Here is a 21,048-nt window from a genome sequence, read left to right on the forward strand (position 1 = left end):
TGAGGGGTATCCAATTACAGGTGAAAATATACATTGGATGATTTTTCCAGATGTTTCACCCATATTTTTTACAGGCTATCCAATATGGGGCCTAATTCAGAGTTGATCGCAGCAGCAAATTTGTTAGAAGTTGGGCAAAACCATGTGCACTGCAGGAGGGACAGATGTTACATCCAGTATCCAGATGTAGCAGCCAGTATTTACCCTGCACAGAAACAAAATAACCCACCCAATTCTAACTCTCTGCAAATGTAATATCTGCCACACCTGCAGTGCACATGGTTTTGCCCAACTGCTAACAAATTTGCTGCTGCGATCAACTCTGAATTACCCCCTTGGTCGCTTGTAAAAAAGAATACATCATCTCCCAAAAACACACAGGCTCAGTGAAACCTGTGTGTTTTTGGTAGAAACAGCCTTGTTTCCATGGATTTGATTTCACCTGCCTGAGGCAGGTGAAACAAAATACCTGATAAGCCGGCGCGAGCCTCGGCTTTATGGGGCTAATTGGATAGTCCCCGGCGGGACAATTAGCCACGTCAATTTAGCAAGACTAATTGCATAACCCCTCCAGTGACAATATGACCACAGTCACAAAAAAATGTAGACAAAAGTTATCTGCAACCTGGAACATGCATAGAAGCAGTATACAATAACATCTGGTACATTGGGTATATTATTCAATGTAATGAGGAGGAACAAGATGTGCTGGTACACTTCATGAAATGAAACCAATCAACAAATTTTGTCTTCAGTGTTTTTGTTTCTTTTATTCACGTCTCCTGTGTAACGGAAGTGCCCACTACCCAAGGAAGTACTAGAAGGCAGGGTCTGCTGACACTTTAAGGAAAATGACAGACTGTTCCAACCGGTTCCAAACAAGGTAAAGATAATGTGATTGTTGACTCAACTTAAGTAAGTTATGCTTGTTTTAAAATTTTCATGATTTCTTGTGTTAATTATGTATGCGGTACAACAGTAATTGAACGTCCACTTCATGATTTTTTTCCCTCCACTATAAAACAGAGCACCATGCTGATTTTTTGTGTGGTAATAATGTATACCTTTCTTAAGCACATAACAATTTTGGAATATCTAATGTTGATTGAACCTAGCATTTTAAAGTATTTTCGAAAAATGTGGGTTTTTGCCGTAACTCAAACCGTAAGGCAGATATAGTGATTTGGTTTGGAGTTTTGGATTCAGGAGGAAGAGTTACCCTATGAGTGCAGATTTTGTGGCGATTCCTTAATAAAAATCCGTGATACTTCAAATAAACAGGATAAAGAAGCTATGATTAGTAAATAATTTAATAAATTGAAAAGTCAATATTTAATAAACGAATTGTCAGACAGTTGAGATATTTTGCAGAAATAGTGACATCCTCTCTTAACTAAAAAATTTTCATAAAAATCTGAGATGGGTGGTGATCACGCCTGGTTGAACTGCCATGGAATGATCCCAAACAGTAATCATGTGAAAGCAATCGAATAAAAATACTTTTTTAAGCTTTTAATTATGACATATGCTTATATCCTATTGAAGATTTATATGAGTAAAATTAAAAGAACCTGACTTTTGAGTAGTTTTTAGAACAAGACCTGGGCCTCACCGTCGTCACTTTGTAAGTGTCGATCATGATCACTCTTATTCCTGTTTGCACGAGAAAAGGCGTAGAAAAAAGGTGCTCAGCTATACTTCATAATGGAGAAATGATCTCCCTGACTTATGACTGGGTTGCTTTCTTTTAAAAAAAACAAATCATTTGTATATTGGTAATTTTATCTTTTTTTGTACAGTGAAACTCAGAAGTTGTATATTGTCTGTTTTTATGGGTTTTTTTTTTCAAAATCATTCTACTTTTCTACTGTCTTGTGCATCTTCTTCTTTGCACTTTGGTTACATTGTAGATTGCGTACTCTTTAGTACTGTATGACCTGGGATTTCCTGCATCACTCATTTCTGTCCTAGAAGGCGAAGGAAATCCACGTGGTTTTAACGTAGAGCAGTTCACTGAAGTTCAAAGTAACATTAGTAATATCTTCCTGTGCAGCATAACCGCTACCATAAAAGTGTCACTGCTAATCACACTGTCACTCCGTGCTAACTGGGAGATCCCGCACTAGGGTCATGTGTTTTACTATAGGTCACATCAGGATCACTTATGGAAACCTTTTTATACTGTACTTAAAAAATAAATGTCATGACCCGTTAAGCTCTATATTAAATGTTTATATAATACATATACATATTGTACGTTTTGTGGTCCACACTGTAGAGAATGTAGTAACTGCCTAAATCACCGTTCAATTGTTGGCAGCCTGGATGCATGAGAGCAGCCATACTTGTTGCTGTCACCAATGGTTATACATAGCTAGCTGACCATTCTATAGACTTGGCACCATGTGTTTATAATAAATGTATGCGCTGTAGTTTGATTATTAAGCTACACGATGTACTGCGTGTCCCAGATGTTATTTATATCACCCTTCAGTGGCGGAACTAGCGAGCGGTGGGCCCAGGTGCAAAAAATGCTTTGGGCCCCCCCCTCATCCTGTCCAAGAGATAATAAGAATTTACTTACCGATAATTCTATTTCTCGGAGTCCGTAGTGGATGCTGGGGTTCCTGAAAGGACCATGGGGAATAGCGGCTCCGCAGGAGACAGGGCACAAAAAAGTAAAGCTTTTACCAGATCAGGTGGTGTGCACTGGCTCCTCCCCCTATGACCCTCCTCCAGACTCCAGTTAGGTACTGTGCCCGGACGAGCGTACACAATAAGGGAGGCAATTTGAATCCCGAGTAAGACTCATACCAGCCACACCAATCACACCGTACAACTTGTGATCTAAACCCAGTTAACAGTATGATAACAGAAAGAGCCTCTTAAAGATGGCTCCTTAACAATATAACCCGAATTTGTTAACAATAACTATGTACAGTATTGCAGATAATCCGCACTTGGGATGGGCGCCCAGCATCCACTACGGACTCCGAGAAATAGAATTATCGGTAAGTAAATTCTTATTTTCTCTATCGTCCTAAGTGGATGCTGGGGTTCCTGAAAGGACCATGGGGATTATACCAAAGCTCCCAAACGGGCGGGAGAGTGCGGATGACTCTGCAGCACCGAATGAGAGAATTCCAAGTCCTCTTTTGCCAGGGTATCAAATTTGTAGAATTTTACAAACGTGTTTTCCCCCGACCACGTAGCTGCTCGGCAGAATTGTAATGCCGAGACCCCTCGGGCAGCCGCCCAAGATGAGCCCACCTTCCTTGTGGAATGGGCCTTAACAGATTTAGGCTGTGGCAGGCCTGCCACAGAATGAGCAAGTTGAATTGTGTTACAAATCCAACGAGCAATCGTCTGCTTAGAAGCAGGGGCACCCAACTTGTTGGGTGCATATAGTATCAACAGCGAGTCAGATTTTCTGACTTCAGCCGTCCTTGAAATGTATATGTTTAAGGCTCTGACAACGTCCAACAACTTGGAGTCCTCCAAGTCGCCAGTGGCCGCAGGCACCACAATAGGTTGGTTCAGGTGAAACGCTGATACCACCTTAGGGAGAAAATGCGGACGAGTCCTCAGTTCTGCCCTATCCGAATGGAAGATTAGATAAGGGCTTTTATAAGATAAAGCCGCCAATTCAGATACTCTCCTGGCGGAAGCCAGGGCCAGTAACATAGTCACTTTCCATGTGAGATATTTAAAATCCACCTTTTTCAATGGTTCAAACCAATGGGATTTGAGGAAATCTAAAACTACATTTAGATCCCACGGTGCCACCGGAGGCACCACAGGAGGCTGTATATGCAGTACTCCTTTAACAAAAGTCTGTACCTCAGGAACTGAGGCCAATTCTTTTTGGAAGAATATTGACAGGGCCGAAATTTGAACCTTAATAGATCTCAATTTGAGACCCATAGACAATCCTGATTGTAGGAAATGTAGGAAACGACCCAGTTGAAATTCCTCCGTCGGAACACTCCGATCCTCGCACCACGCGACATATTTTCGCCAAATGCGGTGATAATGTTTCGCGGTGACTTCCTTCCTTGCCTTAATCAAGGTAGGAATGACTTCTTCTGGAATGCCTTTTCCTTTTAGGATCTGGCGTTCAACCGCCATGCCGTCAAACGCAGCCGCGGTAAGTCTTGAAAGAGACAGGGACCCTGTTGTAGCAGGTCCCTTCTCAGAAGTAGAGGGCACGGGTCGTCCGTGACCAACTCTTGAAGTTCCGGGTACCAAGTCCTTCTTGGCCAATCCGGAGCCACTAGTATTGTTCTTACTCCTCCTCACCGTATAATCTTCAATACCTTTGGTATGAGAGGCAGAGGAGGAAACACATATACTGATTTGTACACCCAAGGTGTTACCAGTGCGTCCACAGCTATTGCCTGTGGATCTCTTGACCTGGCGCAATACTTGTCCAGTTTCTTGTTGAGGCGAGACGCCATCATGTCTACCATTGGTCTTTCCCAACAGTTTATTAGCATGTGGAAGACTTCTGGATGAAGACCCCCCTCTCCCGGGTGAATATCGTGTCTGCTGAGGAAGTCTGCTTCCCAGTTGTCCACGCCCGGGAAGAACACTGCTGACAGTGCTATTACGTGATTCTCCGCCCAGCGAAGAATCTTGGCAGCTTCTGCCATTGCACTCCTGCTTCTTGTGCCGCCCTGTCTGTTTACATGGGCGACCGCCGTGATGTTGTCCGACTGAATCAACACCGGTTTTCCTTGCAGGAGTGGTTCCGCCTGGCTTAGAGCATTTTAGATTGCTCTTAGTACCAGAATGTTTATGTGAAGAGACTTTTCCAGGTTCGTCCATACCCCCTGGAAGTTTCTTCCTTGTGTGACTGCTCCCCAACCTCTCAGGCTGGCGTCCGTGGTCACCAGGATCAAATCCTGTATGCCGAATCTGCGGCCCTCCAATAGATGAGCCTTTTGCAACCACCACAGAAGATATACCCTTGTCCTTGGCGACAGGGTTATTCGCAGGTGCATCTGAGGATGCGACCCTGACCATTTGTCCAACAGATCCCTTTGGAAAATTCTTGCATGGAATCTGCCGAATGGAATTGCTTCGTAAAAAGCCACCATTTTTCCCAGGACTCTTGTGCATTGATGTACAGACACCTTTCCTGGTTTTAGGAGGTTCCTGACAGGTCGGATAACTCCTTGGCTTTTTCCTCGGGAAGAAAAACCTTTTTCTGAACCGTGTCCAGAATCATCCCTAGGAACAGCAGACGTATCGTCGGAAAACAGCTGCGATTCTTGGAATATTTAGAATCCAGTCGTGCCGTCGAAGAACTACTTTAGATAGTGCTCTTCCGACCTCCAACTGTTCTCTGGAACTTGCCCTTTTTAGGTCGTGCAAGTAAGGGATAATTTAGATGCCTTTTTTCTTTGAAGAAACATCTTTTCGGCCATTACCTTGGTAAAAAGGCCCGGGGTGCCGTGGATAATTCAAACGGCATCGTCTGAAACTGATATTGACAGTTCTGTACCACGAACCAGAGGTACCCTTGATGAGAAGGACAAAATTTGGACATGGAGGTAATCCTTGATGTCCAGGGACACCATATAGTCCCCTTTTTTCCGGTTCGCTATCACTGCTCTGAGTGACTTTATCTCGATTTGAACCTTTTATGTAAGTGTTCAAAACATTTTAGATTTAGACTATGTGTCACCAAGCCGTCTGGCTTCAGTACCACAATATAGTGTGGAAAAATAATACCCTTTTCCTTGTCGTAGGAGGGGTACTTTGATTATCACCTGCTGGATATACAGCTTGTGAATTGTTTCCAATGCTGCCTCCCTGTTGGAGGGAGCCGTTGGTAAAGCAGACTTCAGGAACCTGCGAGGAGAAGATGTCTCGACTCTCCAATCTTTACCCCTGGGATAATACTCGTACGATCTAGGGGTCAACTTGCGAGTGATCCCACTGCGCCCTGAGACTCTTGAGACTACCCCCCCACCTTGAGTCCGCTTGCACGGCCCCAGCGTCATGCTGAGGACTTGGCAGACGCGGTGGAGGGCTTCTTTTCCTGGGAAAGGGCTGCCTGCTGCAGTCTACTTCCCTTACCTCTATGTCTGGGCAGATATGACTGGCCTTTTGCCTGCATGCCCTCATGGGAAAGGAAAGATTGAGGCTGAAAAGACGGTGTCTTTTTTAGCTGAGATGTAACTTGGGGTAAAAAAGGTTGGATTTCCCAGCTGTTGCTGTGGTCCCCAGGTCCGATGGACCGACCCCCAAATAACTCCTTCCCTTTATACAGCAATACTTCCATCTGCCGTATGGGATCTGTATCACCTGACCACTGTCGTGTCCCTGACATCTTCTGGGAGATATGGACAACGCACTTATCTTGATGCCAGAGAGCAAATATCCCTCTGTGCATCTCACATACATATATATAGAATGCATCCTATTAAATGCTCTACATGAATAAAATATTTTCAGTCAGGGAATCCGACCAAGCCAACCCAGCACTGCATCTCCAGGCTGATGGCGATCGCTGGTCGCAGTATAACCACCGTATGTGTGTATATACTTTTTAGGATATTTTTCCAGCTTCCTATCAGCTGGCTCCTTGAGGGCGGCCGTATCTGGAGACGGTAACGCCACTTGATAAGCGTGTGAGCGCCTTATCACCCTAAGGGGTGTTTCCCAACGTACCCTAATTTCTGGCGGGAAAAGGTATAACGCCAATATTTGCTATCGGGGTAACCCTACGCATCATCACACACTTCATTTTATTTTATCTGATTCAGGAAAAACTACAGGTAGTTTTTTCACTCCCACATAATACCCTTTCTTGTGGTACTTGTAGTATCAGAAACACGTAACACCTCCTTCATTGCCCTTAACGTGTGGCCCTAATGAGAAATACGTTTGTTTATTCACCGTCGACACTGTATTCAGTGTCCGTGTCTGTGTCTGTGTCGACCGACTGAGGTAAATGGGCGTTTTTAAAACCCCTGACGGTGTTTCTGAGACGCCTGGACCGGTCCTAATAGATTGTCGGCCGTCTCATGTCGTCAACCGACCTTGCAGCGTGTTGACATTCTCACGTAATTCTCTAAATAAGCCATCCATTCCGGTGTCGACTCCCTAGAGAGTGACATCACCATTACAGGCAATTTCTCCGCCTCCTCACCAACATCGTCCTCATACATGTCGACACACACGTACCGACACACAGCACACACACCGGGAATGCTCTGACAGAGGACAGGACCCACTAGCCCTTTGGGGAGACAGAGGGAGAGTCTGCCAGCACACACCAAAAACGCTATAATTATATAGGGACAACCTTATATAAGTGTTTCTCCCTTATAGCATCTTTTATATATATACAATATCGCCAAAATCAGTGCCCCCCCTCTCTGTTTTAACCCTGTTTCTGTAGTGCAGTGCAGGGGAGAGCCTGGGAGCCTTCTCTCCAGCTTTTCTGTGAGAGAAAATGGCGCTGTGTGCTGAGGAGATAGGCCCCGCCCCTTTATCGGCGGGCTCGTCTCCCGCTATTTTTGAAGTTAGGCAGGGGTTAAATATCTCCATATAGCCTCTGTGGGCTATATGTGAGGTATTTTTTGCCTCTAATAAGGTTTTTATTTGCCTCTCAGAGCGCCCCCCCCAGCGCTCTGCACCCTCAGTGACTGTTGTGTGAAGTGTGCTGAGAGGAAAATGGCGCACAGCTGCAGTGCTGTGCGCTACCTTTATGAAGACTCAGGAGTCTTCAGCCGCCGATTTTGGACCTCTTCTCTCTTCAGCGTCTGCAAGGGGGCCGGCGGCGCGGCTCCGGTGACCATCCAGGCTGTACCTGTGATCGTCCCTCTGGAGCTTGTCCAGTAGCCAAGCAGCAAATCCACTCTGCACGCAGGTGAGTTCACTACTTCTCCCCTAAGTCCCTCGTTGCAGTGATCCTGTTGCCAGCAGGACTCACTGTAAAGTAAAAAACCTAAGCTAAACTTTCTCTAAGCAGCTCTTTAGGAGAGCCACCTAGATTGCACCCTTCTCGTTCGGGCACAAAATCTAACTGGAGTCTGGAGGAGGGTCATAGGGGGAGGAGCCAGTGCACACCACCTGATCTGGTAAAAGCTTTACTTTTTTGTGCCCTGTCTCCTGCGGAGCCGCTATTCCCCATGGTCCTTTCAGGAACCCCAGCATCCACTTAGGACGATAGAGAAAGATAGATAGATATACATACACAGTGGTGCAAGTAACAAAAACATTTTTTAGTTGTGCTGTGTGCGCGCACCGAAGGCGCGTGTACAGCAAAAAAATGGGTGTGGCCATTCAAAGTGGGGGCGTAATACACATATGACCCAAATAGTGCAGTGCCAGATACACATATGCCACCACAGTGTCAGATATGCACCCGCGGTGCTAGATATGCCCCCACATTGCCAGATACACATATGCCCCCACAGTGCCAGAAATGCCCCCACAGTGCCAGAAATGCCCCCACAGTGCCAGATACACATATGCCCCCACAGTGCAAGATATGCACCCACAGTGCCAGATACACATATGCCCCCGCAGTGCCAGATATGCACCCACGGTGCTAGATATGCCCCTACAGTGCCAGATACACATATGCCCCCACATTGCCAAATACACATGCCCCCATAGTGCTAGTGACTAGAGACTGAATAAAAACCACGGTACTTTACTTCCAGACTATGAGTGTTGTTCTGCAGGAGAGGGACAGCAGTACACACGCTGGACAATACAATACTAGGTCAGCAGTAGGCATGTGTAATTTAATATTAGAATGCATTTATGTGGCAGTGATGAGAGAGGGAGAGAAAACTACAGTAGCTACAACATGTCCGTCTACACTAACTGCAGCTGGGCTCCGTGAATGTAACTCTCAGCCCCTTCCCACACTCTGTACCTGGCCTTTGTGCAGGAGCTATGTACCTTAGATGGAGAACTGCCTGCAGTCCACATACCGAATTCTTCATCGCTGCCAGGCACACGACCCCCGACCTCTGATCACAACACAGCGGCAGCCTCATCAAGCACAACGGCTGAACGGGGCTGTACAGATAAGGGCAGATCTTTTAACCTGTTCAGTACAGGATCGCTGCCCTTTCCCTTATCTGTACAGCCCCGTTCAGCTGAGAGATGTGATAAAGGAGTCAGATGGACTGTGTGCTGGGGGGGCGAATGCTCCAATCACCCCCGCTGGATCCACCACTGGCCCCCCGTAGTGGATTGAGAGCAGGGCTTCCGTACACAGCTGTGTGAAAAAAAAATCCCTTAAAATGCCCGCCGCCGGGGAGACAGGCGCTAGAGGTCAAATGTGACTTCTAGCGTCTGTCTCCGCCTTGGCGGCGGCCATTTTTGGTGTTTTTTTTTTTACATTGGAAAGTACGGAAACGCTGCCGCAGCCCCCAGCGCGTCTCAATTCACTCACTGCGGGGGCTGCGGCGGCTGGAATCAGTGCCTATGCTTTGGGCCCCTTGACAGAGGTGGGCCCCAGTGCAAGGCACTGCTTGCACTGGCGGTAGTTCCGCCTCTGTCACCCTTGATTGCTAAACTGGAGGATATTAGTCCCCTCTCTTCCTCCAACTCACGCCCAGTCTGATGGGTCTCTCCCTCTAAACTAGTGGAAATGGGGACTTTCCCTGAACCATTATGGACTGTGGGCAGATGGTTTATTAGTTATAAATGAAGTGAGCAGCTACGACATAATAATTATTAGATTTGCCTTCCTTTCTTTGTATCTACAATGGGTTCGCTCTAACCCTTGCTTACATTGTGCCATGTCAGAGCTGCTTAATTAGTTCTTGTAAAGTTACATGTACAAAGATCCCATATTCTAACTTCTGACTTATGTGTATTCTCATTTCAGTGTTATGTCGCTTACCTGTTGTCAGTAAATTTTTAAAAAAGTTTTATAATATATATATATATATATATATATATATATATATATATATATATATATATATATATATATATATATATATATATGCAAATGGGTAATCCGCAGGCACATTACCATTGTTTGAGATGCCAGAATTGCAAAAACGTTAAACACACTAGTACCAAAAATATTCAAACCTTTTTCTCCAAGACCAACAGGAAAGAATTCAGGATAGAAGAAGAGATAACGTGCGACACAAAAGGTGTAGTGTACCTCTTAGAGTGCCCGTGTGGATTACAGTATATAGGAAGAACCATCAGGCCCCTGAAAAACCGCATCTCAGAGCATATTAGAAATATCAGAAATAAAGTGGAGACTCACAGTATCCCAATACACTTTGCACATCATCATAACAGTGACCCTACATGTCTAAAATTCATTGGTATAAAGAAAATTAAAAATAACTGGAGAGGTGGGGATATAGTGGCTGAAATTTCAAAGGAAGAAGCAAAGTGGATTTACCAAATGGACACTATCACTCCAAAAGGCCTGAACATCGACTTTGACTTGGCGAGTTTCCTGGAATGACACTCTGTCCAGATGATCTGTATGAGCAGTATTACATCTCAAATAAGCACAGATTTCTCAGATTTTCCCTTATATAGGATAAAGGGAAGAATCCCTTTTCTCCCTTTTTTCCTCTCCTTTTTCTTCCCCATTTCTTCTCTTTTCAATTTCACTTTGTCTCTTCTCTCTATTGTCAGACTGGTTTTTTATGAATCTTTTGATCACTTGAAAACAGACTATGTGTGAATAGTTATAACCTTATATATTTTTATAAATACGATTTTATAAAATTCATATATAAGTAATTTATTTTATTTTATACATTTTATAAGTTTGTTATATTCTTACAACAAAAGTTTTTATCATTAAATATAATGACAACTTTGCCCCTGCAAGAAAGGAAGGAGTTAACACATATATAATGGGACACTATAGAAAGGACCAATCACTGCAAAGCTCCAGGCATATAAGACACTCTTTATGGCATGACAGCTATCCCTGACGAAGCCCTGCATGGGAGAAACGCGATGGATCGCTGCATGCTAATCACAGGAGCCGGAGCCCGACCTGAGCTGCCGCTGATTTGCTGACGAGACGTATCCCCGGAAGCCGCGAAACCGGAAGCGACTGGCCTGCGTTCCACGCTTGCGGGCCAGACGATACGAGGTGTATCGAAGCTCTGGGAATCGGCTGACCGGCCCCACCGGAGGTCCACGAGGTACAACAAGGTACGGACCCGGGAGAGGAGGGAACGGAGGACAATAAACGCTACAACCTACAGGTACCATAACCTAACAAGCACCAGCTCACACATTCGTAGTGGGTAATATAGGAGAGTGCTGGGAGCTACCTGCATATTAAAAACGGCCGCAGTGGAAGGGTAAAGTGATCCGTGACCGTCCCAAAAAGTTTGTGAACCACCAAATTGAGCTACGGGGACGAGGCGGCACACGGCTATATATATATATATATATATATATATAAGTCCACACAATTTAGAGACTGTTCCTCTAAAGGACATTAAGTGTCATCTACGTGGGATGAGCAGATCTCGGGACTTCTTTCTACGCCTTTGGGGCGATTATTGAATTATATCTGTAATAAGCATTGATACACTAACATGAATGTATGATTATCTGTGAAAGGCAGTAAATTGACATAATCATTACACCATTATGTTTTTCAGATTATGCTAAGATAAAATTGTTAACTCCTCTGGATGAAATTTCATGATTTTATAGCATGTTTTAATATGTTTTAATACACAAATAAATTTAGATTTAATCAGTCTGACCTACTCCTTCTGATACTCTTTCTATAACCCCTGGTGCGCCAAGGTATTTTCTTGTTTTTGACTCCAGTTCGTGCTAGTAAGGGTACTAGTTTATCTGTCGGCTGCACCATTTCGGCTAACCATTACACTTGACCACTACGGTCTTTCTTATCATCTATTCTATAACTTTTATACTTTTCTCTGTCCTTCACACTATTCTTTTCCCCACTTTTTCCAAACTAACGTTCTCCTAAACCAAAGGGGTTTGCGCAGATACGATTTGTCCCTATAAATACCCATTCAAGCCCTTGGGAGATAAAGTTTGTAAGCGTTGAATCCACCGAGCCTCACACTTCAACAATTTAGAGGCACGATCGCCCCGTCTTAAATTAACTGGTATATGGTCAATAATCATGTAGCGCAACGTAGCCAAACTGTGCCCCGCCTGCATGAAATGACGGGCCACTGGTTGGTCACTATGGTTGGTAGTAATTGCCTGTCGAATCGCATATCTATGGGTAGCCATCCGTTCTCGTAGGGTATGCTCAGTTTTTCCTACATAACTGAGTCCACAAGGACATGTAATAAGATACACAATGTAGCGTGTAGTGCAAGACAACCGGTGTCTAATATAAAACTTCTTGCCGCTGTATGGATGGCAGAAACTATCGCCAACAAAAAGGGAGCGACAGGTGGTGCAATCCAAACAGCGGTAGCACCCATTCTTACGCTTGAGAAAACCTCTAGTCATAGGTTGTTGCTGTAGATCAGTGACATCAGTAGGCATGACTATGTCTCTGATATTGCGGCCACGTGTGTAACAATTCATGACTCTCGTCTCGGTAAGGTTCAAAGCTCCATCCGATTGAACAATGGGCCACAATTTTTTGCTGATCTGGCTAATGGTCCCACTAGCAGGATTGAAGTGATTAACCCATGGCATAACACTATTGGTGGGTCCCTTCCTATTGCATTGCAGCAATTTAGAGCGAGGAATGCGAAGTGCTTTCTCTTTAGCTTTATTAAGTTGGCATAACTCATAGCCTGTTTGCACAAAATCAATGATTTGCTTGTCTATATAAGCTATGGCTGTTTCTTTATTGCTGCATATACGGCAGGCACGAATGAACTGAGAGAAAGTGACCATACTTAAGAGGTTTGGGATGGAAGCTGCCAGCATGAAGGATGGAATTCCTATCACTGGGTTTCTGATAGAGTGAAGTTACAAGTTCAGTACCCTGTATCGTAATCTGCACATCCAAGTAATGTATACTGGATTCATCAGCGTTATAGGTGAATTTAATGGGACTACTAGATTCATTATGTGTAGATATAAAACTATCAAATTCAGATCTAGAGCCACTCCATATAATCAACAAATCATCTATATAACGGCTGTAATGAAAGATGTTTTTTGAGATAACAGGGTTAGAGAAAAAAATATCGCGTTCCATCTTGAACATATACGCATTCGCGTAGGATGGGGCCACATTCGATCCCATCGCTACACCGGATGTCTGAAGGAAAAATCTGCCATCAAAAATGAAATAATTTTGAGTGAGAATAATTCTGAGCAAATCACAAATCAATTCCACATCAGGACCTATGTAAGCAGGATGCGTTTGTATCAGATGGCGTACAGCACTGATACCGGCATCGTTAGGAATTACAGTGTATAGACTGGATATGTCGACACTACACAATAAACACCCTGGAGGTTACTGTGTATATATATATATATATCTCCACGTACATCCTGCACTCTCATCAAATATAATTCATCGGGAGGGTACTCCCAGCAGATATCCACTTGAAAAGTTGTTCCACTTATATATTAACCAATTCCATCAAGGGAGGGCCACTCTCCAAGCAACAATACTTCACGAATGGTTCAATCATTTTTTATTGATAGTCAGGTGGCTTCACAGATGCCAACGTTTCGATTCACATATTGAATCTTTTTCAAGACGAGCCTAATTCCATAAACGAATAATATAATATGTTCAAAAATAGGTAGTCGGGTATAGGTCCAAAGCGCTACTCATTTGAAATGTTCATATATTACTAAGGAGTGAATGGCTACAGGCATCCCTATTCAGACAGCGAATATAACAAATGTAAAAAAGTCAACTTGGTCAACAGGGCAACAGGAGCAGACATATCCGCCTGTGAGTTGAAACCGGACTGCAGAAAACGTACAAGAAATAAGTTAAAAGAAGGCTTATCTGTTCATCAAAAGGGGTCCAATAGACAGAAGTCCCAACATGTTTTGTCCTAGATCCCCCTTGATGAAGTCCACAAGCTAGGACGAAACTCGTTGGAACTTATGCATTCTGGACCCCTTTTGATGGACAGATAAGCTTTCTTTTAACTTATTTCTTGTACGTTTTCTACCTATTGTTTACCGTCTGGAATATCTGTGATTAAGGAACCGATTGTCTCTGGACCCAGTGTTTGGGCAGATAAGCTTGTTATTGTTTTTTATCTTGTGCGTGCAATACCTTTTAGTTGCCACTTGGAATATTGTGTCGATTTAAATTATTGTTTTTATATGGAAAAACATTCTACACTTTTTTTGGAGCTTGCAACAGTTTCTAAATACAGTTCCTTTTATATGCGAAACATTTACCTATGCACAACCATTCCTGGTTGCACTATCATTCCTGGAGATAACTATATAAACAAAATCACCACAAACCATAATCACCAAAATAACAACTAAAGGTAAGATATAAGATATAATATCCATGTATATAAATAGGTAACTATATAATATAAAGACTCTGTCTCCAATCGTTGTATAGGTGGATATTATATCTATGCCGAATATGAACATAAGTAACATCAGAAAGTATAGGTGATCTATATTGGTAAGTAGAAAACCTTGACCTATTTATAAAGAAAATCAATATCACTTCTTCAATTAGCACTGCTGATATTTTAAATCAAAGTGGAATATAAAACAGATACAAATTGTAATAGGTATAACAACCAGAGAGTCCATGAATACTATAGAGCATGTCATTCGTCTTCATCCTGTAAATTAGAATAAATAATTAATAGGGCCACAGACTGTTATTCAGGAATCAAAAATCGGATCGCAAAAAATAAAAATTATAACAGCCGCAGATTTTTCCAATACGAGTTCTGTTCCGCTTCCTGGTTGTATTACATTGCATCGTTTTCGGCAATAAAAGATGCCCAATGTTAACAGAGTTGCGTGGGACCTGGCGGCTCTCTCATGCCCAGCATCTCCTGCAGCATGGCATATTGAGGCTAGATGTAGGAGGACGCATCTGTACTCGGTACTTGGGGTATTTTGAATTGTCACATACAGTACATAACCCTTTGCACAATATTTTTTTTCCCTACAGATAATTTGGTAACATTACGAAGACCTTCTTTCCATTACAAAATCCATTTGCAAAAGCAATTTACTTCAGCTTATCTAGAACCCCCCAATAAATATAAAAATTAAGATTGATAGTGTTTAGTATTAGAATTTATAATGGTCATATATGTGACACTGTGGTCAAGTATGTGACCTAAGAATGAGTCATGTAACATTGTTATTATTTTGTTTATTTTCTCCCTAGAGATTTTCATTTTATGATAATCTTACTAAAGGTCATTATTTGCAACTCCCTGTTTAGATCACACGGGGGGTGGGGGAAATAAAAGCTTGCGAGAGTCGGACATCAGCAGGATTCCGGCCAGTCTGCCCAGTGTTTTTAAAGCTGCAAAACCTATCCAATTTTTAAAAAATAATTCTTTATTTTAAATGGTCAATCAAAACAGAAATAAACACAGAAAAAAGGGCCGCAGCCAATTTTTACTTTCAAATTATTGCTGCTTTAAGACATTTGGCTGACTCTCTGCAGTCGCCCAGATGCCTACATTTTGTGGTCTATTACATTTCCCCCATGAGATTTAAAGGAAGTTAGTTGATCTCGAACTATGTCATCCATGTTTATTCTCCAATCAAACATGATCAAATATAGACATTGAACAGAAAGCAAAGAAGGCTAAAAATTAGAGAAGGTAGTACCATAAATAAAGGAATGTTGGCAGTTTTATATTTGACAGCTAGTGAACACTCATTTCCTGAAGTTAATGTGTTGGAAGCAGGAGACATGGGCATACGTAAGGATCTGAGCGCCTTTGGCAAGGGCCAAATTGTTTTGACCAGGCATCTGGGTCAGAGCATCTCCGAGTGGCAGATGCTGTGGGGTTTTCTCGGTATGCAGTGGTTAGTACCGATCAAAAGTGGTCCAAGGTATGACAACCGGTGACAGGGTCCTGGGCAACTGAGGCTCGATGATGCATGTAAGGGGGGGCAAAGGCTAGTCTATCTGGTCCAGTCGCACAGAAGAGCTACTGTAGCACAAATTGCTGAAACATTAATGCTAGCTACGATAAAAATTGTCAGAACATGCAGTGCATGACAGATTACTGTTTATGTGGCTATGCAGCTGCCTACTGTACAGAGTGACCATGTTGACCCCTGTCCACAGCTGAAAGCTCCTACAATGGGCATGTGAGCATCAAAACTGGACCATTGAGCAGTGGAAGAAGGTGGCCTGGTCTAATGATTCACATTTTCTTTTACATCATGTGGACGACCTGATGTGTGTGCGTCGTTTACCTGGGGAAGAGATAGCACCATCCTGCATTATGGGAAGGAGGGAAATCCGCATAGGCAGTGTGATGCTCTGGGCAATGTTTTGCTGGGAAACAATGGGTCCTGACACTCATGTAGATGTTATTTTGACATATCCCAATTACCTAAACATTTTTGCAGACCAAGTACACCCCTTCACGGCAACGGTATTCTTTGATGGCAGTGTCCTTTTTTTGGTGGAATAATGCGCCCTGCCACACCTCAGAACTTGTTTAGGAGTGGTTTGAGGAACATGACAAAGAGTTCAAAGTGATAACGTGACTTCCAAACTCTCCGGATCTCAATCTGATCGAGCATCTGCAGGATGTGCTGGAAAAACAGGACTGAGCCATGGAGGCCCCACCTCAGAATTTACAGGACTTAAAGGATCTATTTATGTCTTTGTGCCAGATGCCACAGGACACCTACAGGAGGTATTGTTGAGTACATGCCTTGACGGGTAAGAGCTGTTTTGGCGGTACAAGGAGGACCTACACAATATTAGATGACAAATGAATTACATTTCCAGCTAATTATCCATAGTCGGAGTGCAGCTCTCCTCCTTAGCCATTCCTCAAGTTTTGTATCTAAATGCATGGAGATGAGAAACAAGGAGCATATAGTAGTAAAGTACATAAAAAAAATTATCTTTACCTAGGGATTAGTAAAACTCATGGATAAATGTGAAAGCTGGCATCAAGCTCGTAGTGTGGTCCCGCTGATTTCACCAGCTGACCACGGAAGTAAATGCGATCCACGCCTCTTATTCATATTGGTGATGTCACTACGCCTGTGTTTTATCTCCAAGGTCATATTTCTTTTCTAGTGACAGAACCAAGAATCTTGTGCATGAGTGCTAGGTATTTCAATAATCTTTTGCTAAGGGTACTACTTGTTCCTTTAATCATCAGAGGGATCATGAAATGGCTGATAATGGAGTTGGTACAGTACACTCTGTACAAATTCTGCCTTCTAACCAGACACTTGCACAGTACCTTGTGTATTTCACTTGGGATAACTAGGATTACTAACATAAGTGTCCGGACTTGTACATAAACACACTTGCTTCCTAAGGTGACACTTTTTGTATTTTTACTAATTAGTTGCATGATTAATTTTTAGATAATTGGTTTCATTGTAAATGTATAAAGCAGGTATGATATTTTGCCAGTATGCTGTTGAGCAGAGTATGCTGATCGTGCCCATTAGTGTCTGGTTTAGCCCCGTAAAGCGGCTAACCCCGACTAAACTAATGGGTGCCCAAATGATCACCTTTCTTACATTTCAGCTCGCCACCCTCGGCGGGTGCAAGCCTAAATGTAGACGCCGGCAGCCGATCGCGCCCGAATGGAGCTACATTAGAATATCTTCAACGCCATCTAGTGGCTCCCGGCAGTAAAAACATATTTTCTCTTACGTCCTAGAGGATGCTGGGGACTCCAAAAGGACCATGGGGTATAGACGGATCCGCAGGAGCTTGGGCACACTATAAAGACTTAAACTGGGTGTGAACTGGCTCCTCCCTCTATGCCCCTCCCCCAGACCTCAGTTAGACTTTGTGCCCAGGAGTGAATGGACACACACTAGGGGAGCTCTACTGAGTTTCTCTAAAAGACTTTGTTAGGTTTTTTATTTTCAGGTAGACCTGCTGGCTACAGGCTCCCTGTAGCGTGGGAGTGAGGGGAGAGAAGCAGACCTACTTCTTCTTAGTTTAAGGGCTCTTCTTCTCGGGCTACTGGACACCATTAGCTCCAGAGGGTTCGATCACTTGGTGCGCCTAGCTGCATGTTCCCGGAGCCGCGCCGTCACCCCCCTCACAGAAGCCAGAAGAAAGAAGCCGGGTGAGTATGTGAAGAACAGAAGACTTCAGTGCCTGCAGAAGACTTCAGTAACGGGGGTAACATGCAGCGGTCGCGCTGCGCTCCATGCTCCCACACACCAACGGCACTCTCAGGGTGCAGGGCGCTGGGGGTGAGCGCCCTGAGCAGCAAGTTACTAGAAGTTTTTAAAATTACAGCGGTCATGCAGACTCCATACTGGGACACCGGTCCGATACCCATGCCGGAGATCGTAGCGGTCAGGCTGCGCGCCATTGCTCCCACGCGCTAGCGGCTGTTACGAGGGTGCAGAGCGCTAGGGAGGGAGCGCCTTGAGCGGCAATGGCATATATCACTTGTTTGGGGGGACTGGACACCTATACAGTGTCTATACACTGTATAGGGACCCCCGTTGGTATACAGGAGGGTATATTTGTTGCGGGCTAGAGCGCGCTGGGAGGGGCGGGGCTTAGCCTTCTCTCCAACATACAGCGCCATTTTTCTGATTGTATCCCCTCAGCTTTGGCGGGGACAATGTGGAATGCTGTTTGAAGAGAAAATAGCCCTATTTTGAACAAATAGGCTGGTATTCTGTGTTATAAATATATATATATTTATATCTATCTGTTCCCTGTCAGATACCCACTATAGTTTAGTCGACATAGGTTGACAGGTGTGCGTGCTCTGTCATTTATGCGGATCACGGTCGACATTACCGGCTACTGTTGGTACTTGATTGTGTAGATGCAGTGGTAGCAAGTCGGTAGTTGTATACTTGTCAAAAGTAAACTCTGTGTCGGCATCGACTATTATTGCTGGGTGTTATTTAACATGCGTTAACTGCCTATACCTGTATATATGTTTTATGTGTATGGGGGGTACGGTTCTGAGGGCCTGTAGCTCGTGCACAGACATGATAGTACATATAGGGGAGTGTTATTGAACCTATTGCGTATCTTCCTTCTGTCCCCTCGGAGTTATTAGTATGTTATTTTTGCATGATTACTACTCCCTGCTGTCGACGAATACTACGTTTTCTGTCGACCATAATGTTTCCTGGCAGATCCTCAACTGGAGCGTCAGTACATGCTCATACACAGTCAGAACACAACTAGGGACCCGTTGGTTCCGGGTAATCCGCCTATATGTATGTATGTATGTATGTATATGTGTGTATGTATATGTGTGTGTATATAATATTATATATATATATATATATATATATATATATATATATATATATATATATATATATATATATATATATATATATATATATATATATATATATATATATATATATCCCACGGAAATGGGGAAATTGCTGAAATGGCTTCGGTGCCCTCCAAGAAGGCGTCTTGCCGCCTCTTCTTTACTGTATGTATATATATATATATATATATATATATATATATATATATATATTCTCAAAAAAATAAGGGGAACACTAAAATAACACATCCTAGATCTGAATGAATGAAATATTCTTATTAAATACTTTGTTCTTTACATAGTTGAATGTGCTGACAACAAAATCACACAAAAATTGTCAATGGAAATCAAATTTATTAACCCATGGAGGTCTGGATTTGGAGTCACCCTCAAAATTAAAGTGGAAAAACACACTACAGGCTGATCCAACTTTGATGTAATGTCCTTAAAACAAGTCAAAATGAGGCTCAGTAGTGTCTGTGGCCTCCTCGTGCCTGTATGACCTCCCTACAACGCCTGGGCATGCTCCTGATGAGGTGTCGGATGGTCTCCTGAGGGATCTCCTCACAGACCTGGACTAAAGCATCCGCCAACTCCTGGACAGTCTGTGGTGCAACGTGGCATTGGTGGATGGAGCGAGACATGATGTCCCATATGTGCCCAATTGGATTCAGGTCTGGGGAACGGGCGGGCCAGTCCATAGCATCAATGTCTTCGTCTTGCAGGAACTGCTGACACATTCCAGCCACATGAGGTCTAGCATTGTCTTGCATTAGGAGAAACCCAGGGCCAACCGCACCAGCATATGGTCTCACAAGGGGTCTGAGGATCTCATCTCGGTACCTAATGGCAGTCAGGCTACCTCTAGCGAGCACATGGAGGGCTGTGCGGCCTTCCAAAGAAATGCCACCCTACACCATTACTGACCCACTGCCAAACTGGTCATGCTGGAGGATGTTGCAGGCAGCAGAACGTTCTCCTTGGCGTCTCCAGACTCTGTCACGTCTGTCACATATGCTCAGTGAGAACCTGCTTTCATCTGTGAAGAGCACAGGGCACCAGTGGTGAATTTGCCAATCTTGGTGTTCTCTGGCAAATGCCAAACGTCCTGCACGGTGTTGGGCTGTAAGCACAACCCACACCTGTGGGCGTCGGGCCCTCATACCACCCTCATGGAGTCTGTTTCTGATCGTTTGAGTAGACACATGCACATTTGTGGCTTGCTGGAGGTCATTTTGCAGGGCTCTGGCAGTGCTCCTCCTGTTCCTCCTTGCACAAAGGCGGAGGTAGCGGTCCTGCTGCTGGGTTGTTGCCCTCCTACGGCCTCCTCCACATCTCCTGATGTACTGGCCTGTCTCCTGGTAGTGCCTCCATGCTCTGGACACTACGCTGACAGACACAGCAAACCTTCTTGCCACAGCTCGCATTGATGTGCCATCCTGGATGAGCTGCACTACCTGAGCCACTTGTGTGAGTTGTAGGGAGGTCATACAGGCACGTGGAGGCCACACACACTACTGAGCCTCATTTTGACTTGTTTTAAGGACATTACATCAAAGTTGGATCAGCCTGTAGTGTGTTTTTCCACTTTAATTTTGAGGGTGACTCCAAATCCAGACCTCCATGGGTTAATAAATTTGAT

At 43.8% G+C, this 21,048-nt stretch overlaps 1 protein-coding gene across 3 annotated transcripts in view; it reads left to right on the top strand.

Moving 5' to 3' along the window:
- Positions 1 to 21,048, top strand: part of FNIP1 (folliculin interacting protein 1) — a 199,862-nt gene that overhangs the window by 30,558 nt on the left and 148,256 nt on the right. The window contains exon 1 of one of the 3 annotated variants that reach the window (XM_063928215.1): positions 820 to 883. The exons of the other annotated variants lie outside the window; for them this stretch is intronic. Coding sequence (XP_063784285.1) covers positions 852 to 883 — 32 coding nt within the window. The 5' untranslated portion in view covers positions 820 to 851. Of the gene's footprint in view, positions 1 to 819; positions 884 to 21,048 lie in introns of those variants that run through there. 3 annotated transcript variants of the gene reach the window in all.

Source organism: Pseudophryne corroboree, chromosome 6 (genome assembly GCF_028390025.1).
Source record: "Pseudophryne corroboree isolate aPseCor3 chromosome 6, aPseCor3.hap2, whole genome shotgun sequence".
Classification (NCBI taxonomy): domain Eukaryota; kingdom Metazoa; phylum Chordata; class Amphibia; order Anura; family Myobatrachidae; genus Pseudophryne; species Pseudophryne corroboree.